This window comes from Simochromis diagramma, unplaced genomic scaffold, assembly GCF_900408965.1.
Source record: "Simochromis diagramma unplaced genomic scaffold, fSimDia1.1 OVJJ01000079.1, whole genome shotgun sequence".
In the NCBI taxonomy this organism is placed as follows: domain Eukaryota; kingdom Metazoa; phylum Chordata; class Actinopteri; order Cichliformes; family Cichlidae; genus Simochromis; species Simochromis diagramma.
In genome coordinates, this window is record NW_024387075.1 from 646,470 (window position 1) to 661,692 (window position 15,223).

The following is a 15,223-nucleotide window of genomic DNA, read 5'->3' on the forward strand; positions in this document are numbered from 1 at the left end:
GGGATATTCTAATACAAGCCCCCTTTGTCAAAACTGATTTTATGTTTGCTTCATTTTCCGTGTTCCTTACAAAAGCTAAAATCTTCACTTTACTGTTTTTCTTAGATTACCTCTAACCATATAAAAGTAACCCAGGTGTGTGAGAAATTCTGGACAGATTTAAAAATGTTTCTGCTTAATAAACAGCCATTTGATAAACTCAATTATGATGGATACAAAATCTGCACCCAGCATTTGGAACATTTTTTGTGTTTGTGTAGGGACAGCTTTGTCGCAGGAACCAACTATGATGTGTGACATTGCATGCTGGGATACTATGCTAAATTTTACAAACTAGCATAATGTCCTTTTCTTGTGAAATTTAAAATAAGCTCTCTAAATTCAGTAGTAAACAGCTTTATGATGTCATTTCCTATTGCCTCTCTGTTTGCTTGGGAAACTCACATTTTTAAGCAATTAGGTAAAAATAAATACTCCATTATATATTCATCTGATATAAGCAAACTTTTAGATTGTTTTCTTCTTTATTCTTTTTGATTTGCACAAACATTTTATGGTCCAAAGTTTGAACATATATAATAAATGCTGTGATTTTTTTTATTTTTTATTTTATTTTTTTTAATTGGCCGTTGACCGTTGGCCGCTTTGGGTCATTTTTTCACACATTGAAATCTGAAGTAATGGTTGAACATGAACATCTCAAAAACTATTAAAGCTAAAAGCCAAAAATTTTTCACCGGCCCTTTGTACCATCAAAAGTAGCATCTGAATACTCGAGAAGTTTGTTTAATTTAAATTAGACTATCTGTTAATATTTCCGTTTGCTCAATTCAACATGAAAGTTGAGCAACAATAACATTTTTTTTTCCTTCTGTGTTACAAGAATTTCATGTTAAAAATATTGTGTTTTATTTCTGCATTTTTGTGAAATATAATGATTCAGAAATTGTCACTAGTTATTAGTGTATGATCAAACATGGGATTTTATATGAGTGCTGAAAATTATTTTATATTTTAACCTCGGAGGGAGACAGACAAAGTTAGACCAGGTTTACAGATGCCTTTTTACAATGAAGGAGAGTTCTACAACAAAAAAGCTGGACAATTTGTACAAAAAACTCCACTGTCTCAGTATTACTACATGGAAACGTGTCTGGTTTCCTGTGCACACACAGGTCAGGGGATGCACATGATGGTATTGTCCAAAACAGATTTCTCGCAATAATCTTACTCCTGCTTTCTTACAAACTGAAAAGCATGCAAGGCACTTTTTTTTTTTTTTAAAGGACTTTGGGAGAAGCGTCAGATACCTGATCTGCTAACACTTTGTAAGCGCACTGGAGGCCACAACAGGCCCACTTGGAGCCACCCACAGTCAGAACTAGTATGACACATGAGCCAAGGGGCTCACAGTTTTTCTGCATGATGTCTGCAGATCAGAGGACACCAACACTGAGTGTGGTCCATCAACAGGTCTTCCTAATCAACCTCAGAGACCCCAGTCTTTTAGCCACCAACTCTCAACATCTCTCGCTGTGTTTACACACACTGATTAGTTTGGTAAGTGCACAGAATGTCCCAAGGATGGTGATCTCTGAATCAATGTGCCCCTCAGTCCCATCCTTTATCTTTGCATCCCTCTGTCACAAAAGCTAGAGATCCTCTTGGAATCGGTGAGAGAAATTAGGGGATCAGAGTCGGCCTACTCTTGGGCAAACAGAGTGAACTAATGGACCAGCCGCTTTCTCCTCCCCTCAAATTATTAGTGCAGTGAGGGAATGTAGCCAGTCCAGTCATGATGTTAATGCTAAAGCTCACTAATCCCTTACACACACATTGGCTTCGCACTCGCCTTGATACACACATGGCTACTGGGTAATCAGCCCACCACCCATGCAGTGGGAGAGGATGGGAGAGTGCAAGACAGCCAAGGAAGCCAAGCGACTGAAAAATGTAGGTTTGAGAGATGTGGGGGAAATTCCCAAAAAAGGGGGATAACTTGTGGTCCACAGCATTTTGGGGGTGGGGGACGTCTACAGGAATGCTAAGGTAACCTGTTATTGACCATTTAACATCTTTCCCCTCCTCTTTAGCAGTACATCACTGCTGAAGCTATCTCTTTTGGGTTCAGGTTAGCAACAGCTGGCTTGAGAAGTATATGTTAATGCCACTGTTTGGGAGGAGTACTTTGGGCTTATGAGGGATTAGCACTTGTTGGCCAGCCCTTACTCCCTGCCGAGCGAGCACGCTAATACAGGTGTTAGTAAACTGGCATTAGACTCCAGCTAATTAGCTTCCATTCAGCAAGTGATTGTCCAGCTAGCTCTGCCATTTGTCGTGGTGTTTGCTCATCGGCAGGGAGGTCTCTGTGCTGTGGTGGGTCTGCCATGATCCAGCATGATCTCCCTTTTTCCCTCCCTTTAAACCACCACAAGACAGCATGGCCCATCCAAAGGAGAAATTCAGGCAGTTTTATAAGACGCTAAGATAGAGAAACAGAGGGGAGGACAGAGTTTGACAGCATGAGTTTGGTAAAGCACGAGTTTGACAATGCTTCTTTTTCTTCACATTTTACCTTCCCTTCACACTATGCCAGCATATCCTACCAGTAAAAACAGAGTATATGAAAATGTATATGAGTCACTTTGAAGACAACTCTGAAGTGAGTGCACCTGGAAAAACCACCAATCACATAGCTTATGCACACTACAGTAACTGCAGTAGGTTAAAGCTGAAACAGGGAACGTGATGGATGCATAGAATTTGGATCATATTTGTAACTTTTACTATTCTAACTTTTTATTTCCAAGTAAGTTTTGTCTAACCTGGAGATTTCTATCATCTTACTACATGACCAGACCCTTAATTTAAATTACAGTACTGATATGTAAAGAAATATATATGCATATAGTCTAGTCTATGAATATAAATGTATGGGAGCAGCCCATTACACATAGTTTTAAATTGTTGTGAATTGTGATTTCGACCCTGAATTGGACAAGCGCTTTGGGTGCCTTGAAAAGCGCTATATAAATGCAATCCATTATTATTATTATTATTATTATTATTATTATTAAGCGTAATTTTGGGGATGAATGAATTTTTGGATATACGACAGTGTGCAAATACAAGGTTGAATTTCATTCATGGCACTACTTTTAAAAGCATGACTATGTCAAAATAACATGTTTTATTAGTGATCATGTAGTTTAAGCAAATACAATCCTACAAGGTTCAAAAGAAGTTGAAAATCACATCACCTGCAACTATTTGGCGACTTTGTATTTTCTCTCCCAAAGATAAAGTTGTAATTTGTACAAAACATTAAAAATGTGGTAGGCTAGCTCAATAGGCTTATTACCATAAAAGCCTCATGTCTGCGTGTGTGATATACAAAATAATTAACTGATTAAGAATACAGGAGAGGGACAGGAATTGAAAGATAGGTATTACGTGCCCTTCACTGTTGCTTCATGTGGGAAAGAGACTAAAGGTTAGTTGGCTGACATTCCCGAATCCAATCTGCCGGGGATGTCGGCAGTTCAAAGGAGTCATTAGGCTTCATCCGTCCTGCCACAAAAGGGAGATTTAAGACAGCAAATAGATCTGATAGTGAAAACTCAAAGCCAAACACAGATATCCTCTAAGAGGCTTTGGTGTATTATGCTATTATTACATACAAGACCAAATAGATTTAACAGTTTCAAGTTTAATTTTCTCCTGGGAAAAATCCCATCCTATGATCATCTGTCTTTTTCATGTTAACTAATATTGAGAAAAAAAAAGGCAAATAGAAAATGTCAGTGACAGTCAATTACAATTTGCTATTTCAGTGAGTTCTGGAGGTTAGACACTCAAATAAATCCACATCTCAATTAATTATACATTTGGAATGCATTAAATATTGGAAAAGGGTTAGTAAACCCTAGCTAATATACGTGCAACAAGGGAAAAGGAAGGCCCTACCAGTTAGCTGTCTGACTTTAACAAAGCCAGACTCGTGAAATGGGCTCAAAGGCCAATACACATCCATTCAGACAAAGGCAGCAGAAAACATTTGATAAGGAAACAACTTTTAGTAAATGGGAATGGAAATGTTGACCAAAAGGCACAATACAGCACATCAGCAGATTACTGACAAAAAAAAATCTGAAATAAATATTATAACCTGAAAATAAAATTGGAAATAAATATAAAAGTGCATTTGGTATCAGCCTTGCTCTTTAAAGTATTGAAAATTATGTCTTTTAAAAAAATCATAGGACTGTCTTTCTGCACCTTTCTGCCTTTTTATGTCTCTTTATGACATCTCAATCCCAGCATATGGCAATAGCACCATTTGTTTATTATTTGAAAAATGTTATTATTAATTATTAGCTAAATGAATGCTTACTAGATATACTATATTGTTTCAACTGTATTGTTGAAACAATACAATATAGGCTAAAAACATTATAAAAATGAATGCAATCGCTGCTCATGGTTCTGTTTATGCTACACGCACGCATGCATACAGTCCACTATTTGTTATTTTTTTCCAGCAAACCCTGACAGACAAGCAGATGCAAAACCTCTCAGGTTAATTAGCCAAAAGCTCAGACCCTTTTGGCAGTTACCTCATAACTTCGCTGTTAACATTCAGTTTCAGCACTGGCAGACTTGGAAACATGGCCTCGTGCTTCAAGCAATGTGAGATACTTTGATGTTCAAAGGTCCAGATAAATCATGTTGTTGTCTTGTTTAAACCTAGATTTCATACTGTGAAGTCTGTTTTCAGAGAAGATAATAGATTTTGCGATTTGTCTTATTTAAGTGCAAAAAGATGCAAAGTAAAGATATACAGTTTTAAGACAGCAGTAACCAGCAGGTCAGCCAGATGTGCATGGGCAATCTTAACTCTACCTGCTGGGAGCTGCTAGGTCCCCCAGACTCCTTAGGATCATCTATTGAAAAACACAGATAATCTGTTTGCTCTTCTAATGAGCTCATTGTTCCGTAAAGAAGGAAAAAGCAGGTGTCATTGCTGCTTAGCTGTGGCTCTTTGAGCAGGAAAGCTCCTCTGAGTCCAGCTGATACCTTGATTTGGCTCAAACATATTGCGATTGTCTGAGCCTGCAACAAAGCCAAGCCTGAAGAAGACTGGGCCTTTATCTTTCTATGCCATTATTTTTAAAACTTAAAACTGATCAGATGATTTGATGGCAGGTCCGACCTTTTAAGCCTTTAAAGTTAAACCTTCTCTTTTTAAATTTCGATGCACTCTGTAAAATTTGTAAAACATAGGCCGGCTGTTTTTGTGTGACTTGATTTTTGTTATATTTTATATCTTCTCTACATATTTACAGGGATTTTAGTTCAGAAAACACATGCTTTTCTTGCTTAGATGGAACTGCAAGGGGAAAACTTTTTTGCATTGCACAGAATAACTTCTGCACAATGAATTCTCTGTACTACATATATGTTTTTATGTTTTTATATATAGTGCAGTGAAGTGTATATGTCTTTATCATGCCAAAGTGCAAAACATGTGTAGTGACAAAACACTGTCGATTAATAAAATCAATGAATCAAGTGGGGAGAAAAAAAATCCATATGATTTTTTTAACTAATGACACTGACCAGTAACAAGGTCACTTTAGGCATCCTAAAGTATTCATGGATATATTATCATTTGGACCACAGAACACAGTGGAGATGATTTCCCATTGAAATGTATGGCAACAAATGAATGTAAGGTCAGCAAAAAGACAAAAGACACATTTTTTCACTACTGTTAACATTATTAGACGTCGCAACATCTGATGGCAACAGTCGGCTTTAATGATGGAGCTTCGCTCACATTTCTCCCTCACAGACGCACCATATATATCACTGAACCCTCCATCTTGATTAGACAGTGCCTTTCTAATTGAGCTAATCCCCCACTTCAGTTTGAGCGCTGTCCCCTGAGGTCTGACCCTCCATTCTGGCTGCCTCCTGCTCTCACTGTCTCAGCTCTCAGCTTAAAACTCCCATCCCCTCTGAGGCTCATGTGGACTGTAAAGCTGTTTATTGAGAGACAATGGGCAGCAGATTGTGCTGTCAGGCTCCATTAATTACCATCATTAGCATCACACTCCAGAGTCTGTGGAACTCGGGCCTTAAGCCTTAAGCCGTGTTGGTGTACAGATTGTGTGTGTGTGTGTCTGTATGTGACGTGTATATGCAGGCATGCATGTATGCGCTTTTTATTTGTCTTAATTGGTTGTATCACTTGTTTTATTTGCTTCAAAGAAATATACATTTCAGAAAATACACACACACACAAAATCTTAACTATAATTAGATATGTTCATTTTAGTTTGGTGTCCAGGGGTTCAATCATATGTCAGCAGTTAACACTTTGAAATGAAACTTTTAAAACATTGTATTTTCTGCAGAAGATTACTTTTTACGATATTTAAATTGCACTCTGAAGCTGAAGTGTTGGCAGACTTCAGATAAGTTCAGTTTGATGTAAGCATTGCAGATGTTTTATGTGACACCTGCAGGCTCAAACAGTTATATTATATCTCATTTTGAACACAAATAAAATGTATATGAGGTGAAAACTGTAGTTTCCTAACTGCATAAGCCAAAAAAGTCTTTAAATATTTCTGGCCAACCAAATTTTCCACCTTCATCTAAAGTCAAAATAAAAAATTGAGAATTTGGGTATTAATTTAAGTACTGACATCAATGGCTAGGGGCCATTATATAACATAGAGCATAATAAATCATGATGCTTACCCACCAACTATTGTAAAACTTAGTTTTGCACAAAAATGTTTTTGTTAACATTGCATAACAAACCTGTTATGCACTGTTGGGTAAATGCTATAACTGAAGTGTAAAGTAAAACAAACGACTGACGGAAAACCAACTCTTTATGATCCATATGTCCTTTTAGAGACTAATCAATGGTCAAATGCAATTGACCACTGACCACCATTGGTATTTTCACCTCCAACGGCGGAGTTCTAAAAGGAAATTGAACCACGTTTCTGCCACGCACCCACCGAGGCATAAGCCTTCTTACTCCAACTTCCTGTCTGATCAATGTGAGAGACAATGACTCAACAGGTGCGACAGACAGGAGCCCAGCAGCAGCTTTCTTCCCTGCCGCTAGCTCCAATTAGCACCCGTGGCTAAGGAACAAAGAGGCGACATTTCATTTCAGCAGAGTGCCAGTTTAAGGCCTCTTCTCTCAACCTCAGCCTCTTTTCTTTCTGTCTCTTACTGCTGACATCTTTAAAGGATCATCCCTGGCTCCATCATATTCTATTAGATTGGGTCGATGCCTTGTGTTCAAAGTGGCAGGAGTGTTAAAAACATGGGGTGTTGATGAATTCATTGCATGTGACTGGACTTGCTTTCTTTGTGTGGAGGTTTTGACTAATGAAACCCCCTGAAGATCTGATAAAAGGCAAAGACATTTTTTAAGGTTTGGTCCAACTCTGGAACCACGCTGGATTTCTTCACCATAGACTAAAGTGTTGCTTTTCTCTACAACTTCCACTTTTTGGAGAAGAGACCTGGTGTATTATATTTCAATTACAATTTTTCCCCCTGATTCACAGCACTTGCTGTGTAAATACCTTTGACCGATGTAAGAATACACGTAGTGGAGAGCTAGTTTAGCTTTGATGGGTTGAGCAGGTGACCCATATGCTACAAGGTTAATGCAGAGCCTTATAGGTTCAAATCTACCCCAAGGCCCTTTACTGCATATCTTCCCCCTGCCCCTCTTCTTCTGTCTTAACCTCCTAAGACCTGAACTCTTTCTTGGCATGCATTTCTCTTTACTATTTTGGCTGATTGGGAGCTGATGAATGTAAAAACAAAGAATTACCTGATTTTTTTTAACCTGATTTTTGTTTCTGAGAAAAATGAGATCCATATATGAGGACATTTGTTTTAAATTTTGATAGAACAGTGGCAGTATAATGTCCTTGTAAGTGGATATCAGGCCCTTGTAGAGCAAAATTTTGTATTTTGGTATAGACAACCCAAAATGTGATGTCCACGTATGTGGACGCCAGGTCCTAGGAGGTGAAGGTTTCTTTTAACCTAATTTTCCTCTAAAGCACTGGCACGACATGAGGTTGAACATTTTGCAAGCATATTTTCTATGTAACTTTCTATGCTTTTCAACAGCATGAGCTACTCTGACTGAGTGATTACAAGTGTGTTCAGCTCCAGTTAAATAGTCATTTACCTATGTATAGCTTACTGGTCTAGGGCTAACATAGGTCTAATTGACCGTTTTTGGTCTTTTATGGTGTTCTGTTAATGGGTGGGATATTTTAGAGAGCAAATGAACATTTTGTGCTCAGAGTTGATGTGTTACAAGCATGAAAATGGGGAAGCTGAAGGATTTGAGTGAGTTTGACATGGCTAACCGACTGGGTCAGAAACTAAATTAAACCTGGGTCTAGCTCAGAGGGATGGTGGGAGTGTCTAAGTGTTTCAAGAATCCCTCTTTGACTCTGAACTGCAACAAAACAATCTCATGTGTTTTACAATCGGGTGTAAAGTCTGGAATAACTTTTCCACTGTGATTGATCAGAGAGAAATCCAAAAAGTGGATGAGTTTAAATATCTGGGTGTCATCTTAGGTTCCCATCTTAATTTTAAAACTTTTAAAACAGGAAAGATATCCAGAACCATTAAGATCAACATAAACTGTTCCCGTTGTATAATGCAACAATGGTCTTGTCCTAGAGTTAGTGAGCAGAATGATTCTAAAAGCCAGCAGTAACAAGAAGAGTAGCTCATGGAGACCGCAAACTACCAAAAGAAAACATCATTTGGTCAATCCTCATTCTCACTCAAAGGTCCTCAGATTATTGGAACAGTTTACCATCTGCAATAAAAAATGTTTAACAGATCCTAGAGTTTTTAATTCCCAGGTGAAACAATAGCTGAAACAAAAACAAATCTCTGGACACTGATGTAAACCAGCCTGCTTTGCTGTGGCTGAATAACATGATACATCGCCATGTATCCCCCGTTATTAGGTATAATAACTCTGAGTGTGTGTGTGTGTGTGTGTGTGTGTGTGTGTGTGTGTGCATGTGCGTGTGTGTGTGTGCATGTATTTGTGGACAGATTAGTTTTATTTCTGCTGTATTTAAAAAAAAAAAAAGTCCAAACACAGACTGGGTTTTCTAGCCTTTAGCTAGAAGACCTTTGTGGAACTCGGGCCACAAACGGTTGGATTGTTTTATCATATAACATTGTCTTATGTGCTGTCCTTAATTAAATAAACTTAACTAACTAACTAGCCGCAGACCAGTCCTTGTTCAGTACATAAAGCAGCAAAAATGGATACATGAGCATCAGAACTGGACCATGGAGCAAAAGAAGGTGATGGCCTGGTCTGATGAATCATGTTTTCTCTAATGTCATGTGGATGGCCGCGTGCATGTATGTCACTTAACTGGGAAACGCCTGGCACCAGGATGCACAATGGGAAGAAGGCATGTTGGCAGAGGCAGGGTGTTGCTTTGGGCAATGTTCTACTGGGATACCTTGGGTACTGCTATCCATGTGGATGTACTTTGACACGTTGCACCTACCTAAGTCCTGCAGAGCATCTACACCCTTTCATGGAAATGATATTCCTGCCCTTGGCTGTGGCCTCTTTCAGCAGGATACTTCCCTCTGCTACACAGCAAAAATATGATGCTGATGCGATTAACATCAGCATCAACTAATTAACATTAGTTTACCAAGAGCTTGAAAACGTTGAATGTCACACCCTTAAACTGTACACCTCCAGTTTCTCCAGCATAAACCGCTTTACTGTGCGGGGCAATGCAAAGACACACTTTTGTCGCAAAACCAACAACAAACAAACAAATAAACAAACAAACATACAAACACACACACACACACACACACACACACACACACACACACACACGTCATGGTATAGGAGATATAAAGATTGCGCACAAACTAACAGTTGGATGCATTACAGATCTCTAGAGCGCATGCGCATGCGCTGTCCGTAAATCGTTGTCTGCGGTGGAGCTGAGCGAGGCGTGTTTATAGCATCCCTTTGGTTTGCTTATATATCATGCTACAGTTTAATACAAACATAAAGTTAGCAGTCTGCTGTGAGTTGGTTTCGTGTATTAACCAGCGGCACGCTGTCGTTTCAGATTTCTTCCTCGGCCTATCAACGAAGCAGGAAGACAGCCGTTTGTGTAACTATGAAGCAACCAGGAAGTGTTGCAGCACTTTAATCGTTGCTATCAGCGATGCCTGTTATTAAACTGCTGTGCACCACCCTGGGGAAGACGTTAGGATTTTTCACTGTCCTGGTTGTTTTCATCGCAGCGACCTTAAATTATTTCGAAGATTCCGAAACGGTTAAATACACGAGGTAATGACACGCACTCGTCTTTGTTAACGTTACCGAATTTATACTCAAAACCGAGCTGTACATACATGCTAAATATACCACTGTCAGATCGGTCAAGCCAAAGTCCATTTGGGAGTAGATGAATTTAAAGTGATCTTTCCTCTTGGTAGTCGCAGTCCCCTTAACACCGATTTCTGAATTCCGTAAATTTAGCGCAAATAATCATAACTGGTAGTCCACCAGTATTTAATACTTTGTTTCACCCTCGATTATAGCTGTCCACCGAGGTGCTAAACGGTACTGTTCAGATTTACATGTGCATTAAACGCGTGATATTTACATGACTCTGTTGTTAACAGTATGGCTGAGGACATCAAGACCCTAGAGGAAAACTTCAGGCAGCAGAACAAAAGCTGTTTCATCCTAGGCGCTTCAGGGGAAACTGGCAAGCTGTTGCTTCAAGAGCTGCTGGAGCATAATATCTTCTCTAAGATTACTCTTATTGGAAGGAGGCAGCTCACCTTTGAGGGCAAAACTTATGAAAACCTGGTTAGTGGGCTGATCAGTTGACCAAACCTGCAATAATAAGGCCCGTAAAATTTATTTTTCTTAAGCACTGTTTTCTGTGGCCCCAGGTCCAAGAGGTGGTCGACTTTGAGAAGCTTGATGATTATGCTGCTGCCTTCCAGGGCCATGATGTTGGATACTGCTGTCTGGGAACAACCAGAGCTAAAGCAGGAGCTGTGAGTGGTCTCAATCCAGCACGGGAACTTGACAACCAAATGATAAGATTTTACTGTTTCACTGTGGCTGTCGGCCATAGCCAAACCTTAGTTTGTGAACAGTAACTATGACTCAACAGTAACAATAACTGAGCCGTTTCACCCACATTAATTTGGCTAACATTTCCATTAACACAGCTAATAAATTGACAAGGCTCATGGGCTGTTTTATAGACACTAGCTTATTTTGTAATATCTTTTATGCCACTAAGTTATAAAACATTGCTTTGAGGTAATTTAGAAGCAGCAATGTTATTACATATCATGTCTCTCAGAGCACTTCTAAATCATGGAGGTATTATTTGGCTACAATGACTTATTTAAGAGCTCCTAATGAAAAATACTTACCCATATTATACATATGGAAATGATATACATCAGTGACAATCACCAAAGTTAAAATGTAAAAAATGTTGGTCTTTTTTGGGGGTCCTATTTCATTAACTGCATTCTTCTGTTTCAGGAAGGATTCATCAGAGTTGATCATGACTATGTTCTAAAATCAGCTGAGCTCGCCAAGGCTGGAGGCTGCACACAGTTCCACCTGGAGTCTTCCAGGGGAGCAGATAAAAAAAGCGGCTTCCTTTACCTCAAAGTCAAAGTATGTTATTGACTTAACATCCTGAAATTTCCTTAGCTAAACTTTCTTGGAGTCCTAAAATTAATGACTGTTCTTCCAGGGACAAGTAGAGGCAGACATCGAGGCCCTTGGTTTTGACAGATTCGCCATTTACAGACCAGGGTGAGTGATCTCACTTAGAGCCTCTTTTTCAAAAAGAAGCAAGACGCTGTGTAAAAAATGTAAACAGGAGCAGGATGGAGTGCTTTTTAAACCATAAATTTATTTGAAAATAGCACATAGCCCCCCAAAATTACACGAGTCATCACAAAACAAACCCTCTTTCTTAGAAACTAGATTGTACTGGCTGTTACAGAGCCTGTAAATATACACTCACAAGACATTTTATTAGGTACATTTAACTGCTCAACTTAGCATCAGAATGAGGACGAAAGGTAAATTGAGTATGAACATGGCTGTTTGTACAAACTCGTCTGAGTATTTCAGAAACTGAGGCCTTAGTTCACACAAGCTCACCAAAGCTGGATAATGGAAGATGGGAAAAATTAGTCTTTATTTCTACTGTGACATTTTTCATCGCATAAACAAGATGAAATCATGGACCCTTTCTGCCTTGTATTAAAAAATAATAACTAAAGGTCTAAAGGCCAAAGCGGGTACAACCAGGTATCAGCGAGGTATACCTAGTAAATAGGCTGCTGCAAATTACATGAATTGAAGGGATGAGGAACACCTACCTAGAAAATATACAGGGCTGTGGCTGCATAGAGTTGATTAGAACAATAAAAAAGTAAAATCTGGGATGATCATTCTCTAAAAGAAGAGTCGTGTGTGACTTCTGCTAATGTGGCAACAACTTAGGGAAACTCACAATGAACATGGCACAGTGTGACTTTTCTGTAATTAAACTCTTGTAAATTCATTCTTCTGAAGTTGAAGTGGCATTTCATCAGTCAGTGTGATCTAACCAAATACAATCTCTCAGTCTCACCTTTTGTACTTCTCCTCCACAGGGTTTTGTTGGTGGATAGGCAGGAGAGTCGTCCCGCTGAGTGGATGGCGAGGAAGTTCTTTAGCGCCGTTTCTGCTGTGGGATATAGATCCATGTCTGTCCCAATCCAAGAGGTGGCCAAAGCAATGGTGTCAAACACTGTGCTTCAGCCCGAGCAGAAGACGGAGATCCTGGAGAATAAAGACATCGCCACTCTGGGGAAAAGTGCAGGGAAATAAGAGAGCAGGAAATTTACAGGGGTGGGAAAAAACATGTTCAGTTTGCACTCAAACTTTCAGAGAGACACATAAACCTTTACATTTGACAGGAGACACCTGTGATGCTGTGAATAACCTAAGTGGGTGGTTATCTATAATTCATCTGTATTTAAAAAAAATCATCTGTGTTTAAAAAATGTTTGGGGTGTCTCTATATTTTCAAGTCCTATAAACTTGTAAGAAATTGAAGCCAAGTAACTTTCCAAAAGTATAAAAAACTCAAAGGTGTGTATGAGAAGTTGCTTAAAGATAAATATTAACTTTAGTTTCTTTTTTATTTAAGGAAATGTCATCATATTTCAGGGTTATTATATCCTCGAATGCCCATCAAACCAACATCATGTCGTTTTGCAGTTGTCAGAAATCCAAAGGTTTTTGTCTTTAAAGAAGTGAAAAAGAAGTAGTAGTGCCAGGCCTTTCAGTCTTCATCATTTGTGCTCCAACATATTAACCACTGCCTTAAAGTAAACGTTTACTGAACACTAGATTGAGATAATGACATTTAACCTGTTCATTAAATTATAATACAAATGTAACTATGTGTTTAATTCAGGGAAATGTTTCCATATCTGCAGGATGAATGTATGGATCAATGTAAAGATATCTTGTGTGCATAGGTTTTACTTTGCACACACCAAGATCCCAATGTGTGATGCATGTATTACAATTTCTGTACTGGAGGTGCTGCATAATTGTCATATTTACAATAAATGTACTCATGACAGTTTATACAACACGTCTCATTTACCTGCTCTCTCAGTTTTTTCTATTTCTAATTTCTTTCTAATATTAGTAGATGACCTGCTCTACCTCCTGAGCCACAGTGACCCCCAGGCAAAAACTGCTTATTAAAAACAAATGATCCGCAAATTGATTTCATGTAATGAATCCACAAAACCAGTTTACCTCTTTGTGTGCTTTTGTACAACTCCAGGGTTTCTCCACACCTCCATTATTAGTGCAGTGTATTTTCCAAGAAACAGAAAGGTAAAATCTGTGTTTGTTCTTTTTCCTGCATTTTTTTATAGACATTTTCTTTTTGCCGCATAATAAATGTCATATTCTTGATTTTAACAGTACAATGCAATATCACATGTTTATTTTTTATATGTAAAGTGATCTTTAACAGATATATTTTGCATACTGAATTTCGTACACCCGTTTCACAAGTGTTAGAATTGAAAGTTGCAGATTTATTTGAAGTTGATAAAGCAGGTGATACCCCCACTTCCCTTTTTAAGAGACACTAACTTCATTTGAACATGCGTGACAGAGCGGTGTCACTGTCACGTCTTAGGTTTATCTCAGTTTTCGGTTTTGCCTCCTCGTTATTTCGTTTTGGACTTGAAGTATTGGACTTCAAGCTAAATGCAAATCCAGTGAAACGCTTGTATTTGGGATGAATCGCCCCCTTTTCCTCTTTGTTGCAGCAGCGCCCTCTTGTGACTAAATGCTGTAATACATCTTACAGACAAGGATTTGTTCACTAGAAATATTTGTTGGGATCAGCAGTCGGTGGTCGGTATACATTTTGGTCACAGAAACACAGATGAATACTTTGACATTATTGGCAGCTGAATTAAATTTAGACCGTTTTAGAGTCTTGCTGTTGTGTGCTTTGGCTCACTGTCACATTTGATATGTAATAACTTCAATGTGTACTCAGTATTTTGCTTTTTATATTAATTCCCATAAAGACTTGAATGTTGGGTATTTCTCTTCCTTTCTTTTAATCTAAAAAAACTGCAGTATGGCTACTGCACAAGTGTGCCTTTTAACAAACCACCAAAATGACTAAAATTAGCCACAAGGTGACATAAAGAAAGGGAATTTACCTCTGAAATTGAGAAACATTCATTAATCCCTCCTGCACTTTTGTGTGTGTTGCCATCATGACCCTGAAGTAATTAGTCCATAATGACAAACACATGCATCTCTCTATAAACGTTTGGAGTTCAGAATATGTTTATGGGTCTTAAAAGCCTGTTTCATCAGGTTGCTTCCAGCCTAATTTACTCATATGGTGGTGTAAGGTGGTGCTGCTTTTTCTATGCTTCTAGGCCAAATGGGAGTCTAAATACACAGTCTCATATTCTTTTAGAGGCTAAATGTGACTGGACAAAACAACAATCATAATTTAGTTTTCATTTTTAATAGCTCATCTGGACATCACCAGAGAATGGGATTAATTGCCTTTGTCAC

The 15,223-nt window shown here is 38.6% G+C and overlaps 1 protein-coding gene across 2 annotated transcripts; it reads left to right on the forward strand.

Moving 5' to 3' along the window:
- The first annotated feature begins 9,998 nt into the window (after positions 1-9,998).
- htatip2 (HIV-1 Tat interactive protein 2) lies at positions 9,999-13,757 on the forward strand. 2 transcript variants are annotated; one of them, XM_040045577.1, is made up of 7 exons: positions 9,999-10,087; positions 10,188-10,411; positions 10,750-10,939; positions 11,026-11,133; positions 11,636-11,773; positions 11,853-11,914; positions 12,766-13,757. In XM_040045577.1, exons 2-7 carry the CDS (start codon positions 10,287-10,289, stop codon positions 12,980-12,982), a joined length of 840 nt encoding a protein of 279 aa, XP_039901511.1. In that variant the 5' UTR covers positions 9,999-10,087; positions 10,188-10,286; the 3' UTR covers positions 12,983-13,757. The 2 variants fall into 2 exon arrangements, with proteins under 2 accessions (XP_039901511.1, XP_039901510.1); XM_040045576.1 differs by having other exon boundaries at positions 10,038-10,411.
- Positions 13,758-15,223: the final 1,466 nt, after the last annotated feature.

Excerpts from the sequence above, each read along its gene's own strand:
- htatip2 (XM_040045577.1), top strand. The coding sequence starts at position 10,287 with ATGCCTGTTATTAAACTGCTGTGCACCACCCTGGGGAAGACGTTAGGA. Across the intron at positions 10,412-10,749 it reads GAAACGGTTAAATACACGAG|TATGGCTGAGGACATCAAGA; the intron begins GTAATGACACGC and ends TGTTGTTAACAG. Across the intron at positions 11,774-11,852 it reads TCCTTTACCTCAAAGTCAAA|GGACAAGTAGAGGCAGACAT; the intron begins GTATGTTATTGA and ends CTGTTCTTCCAG.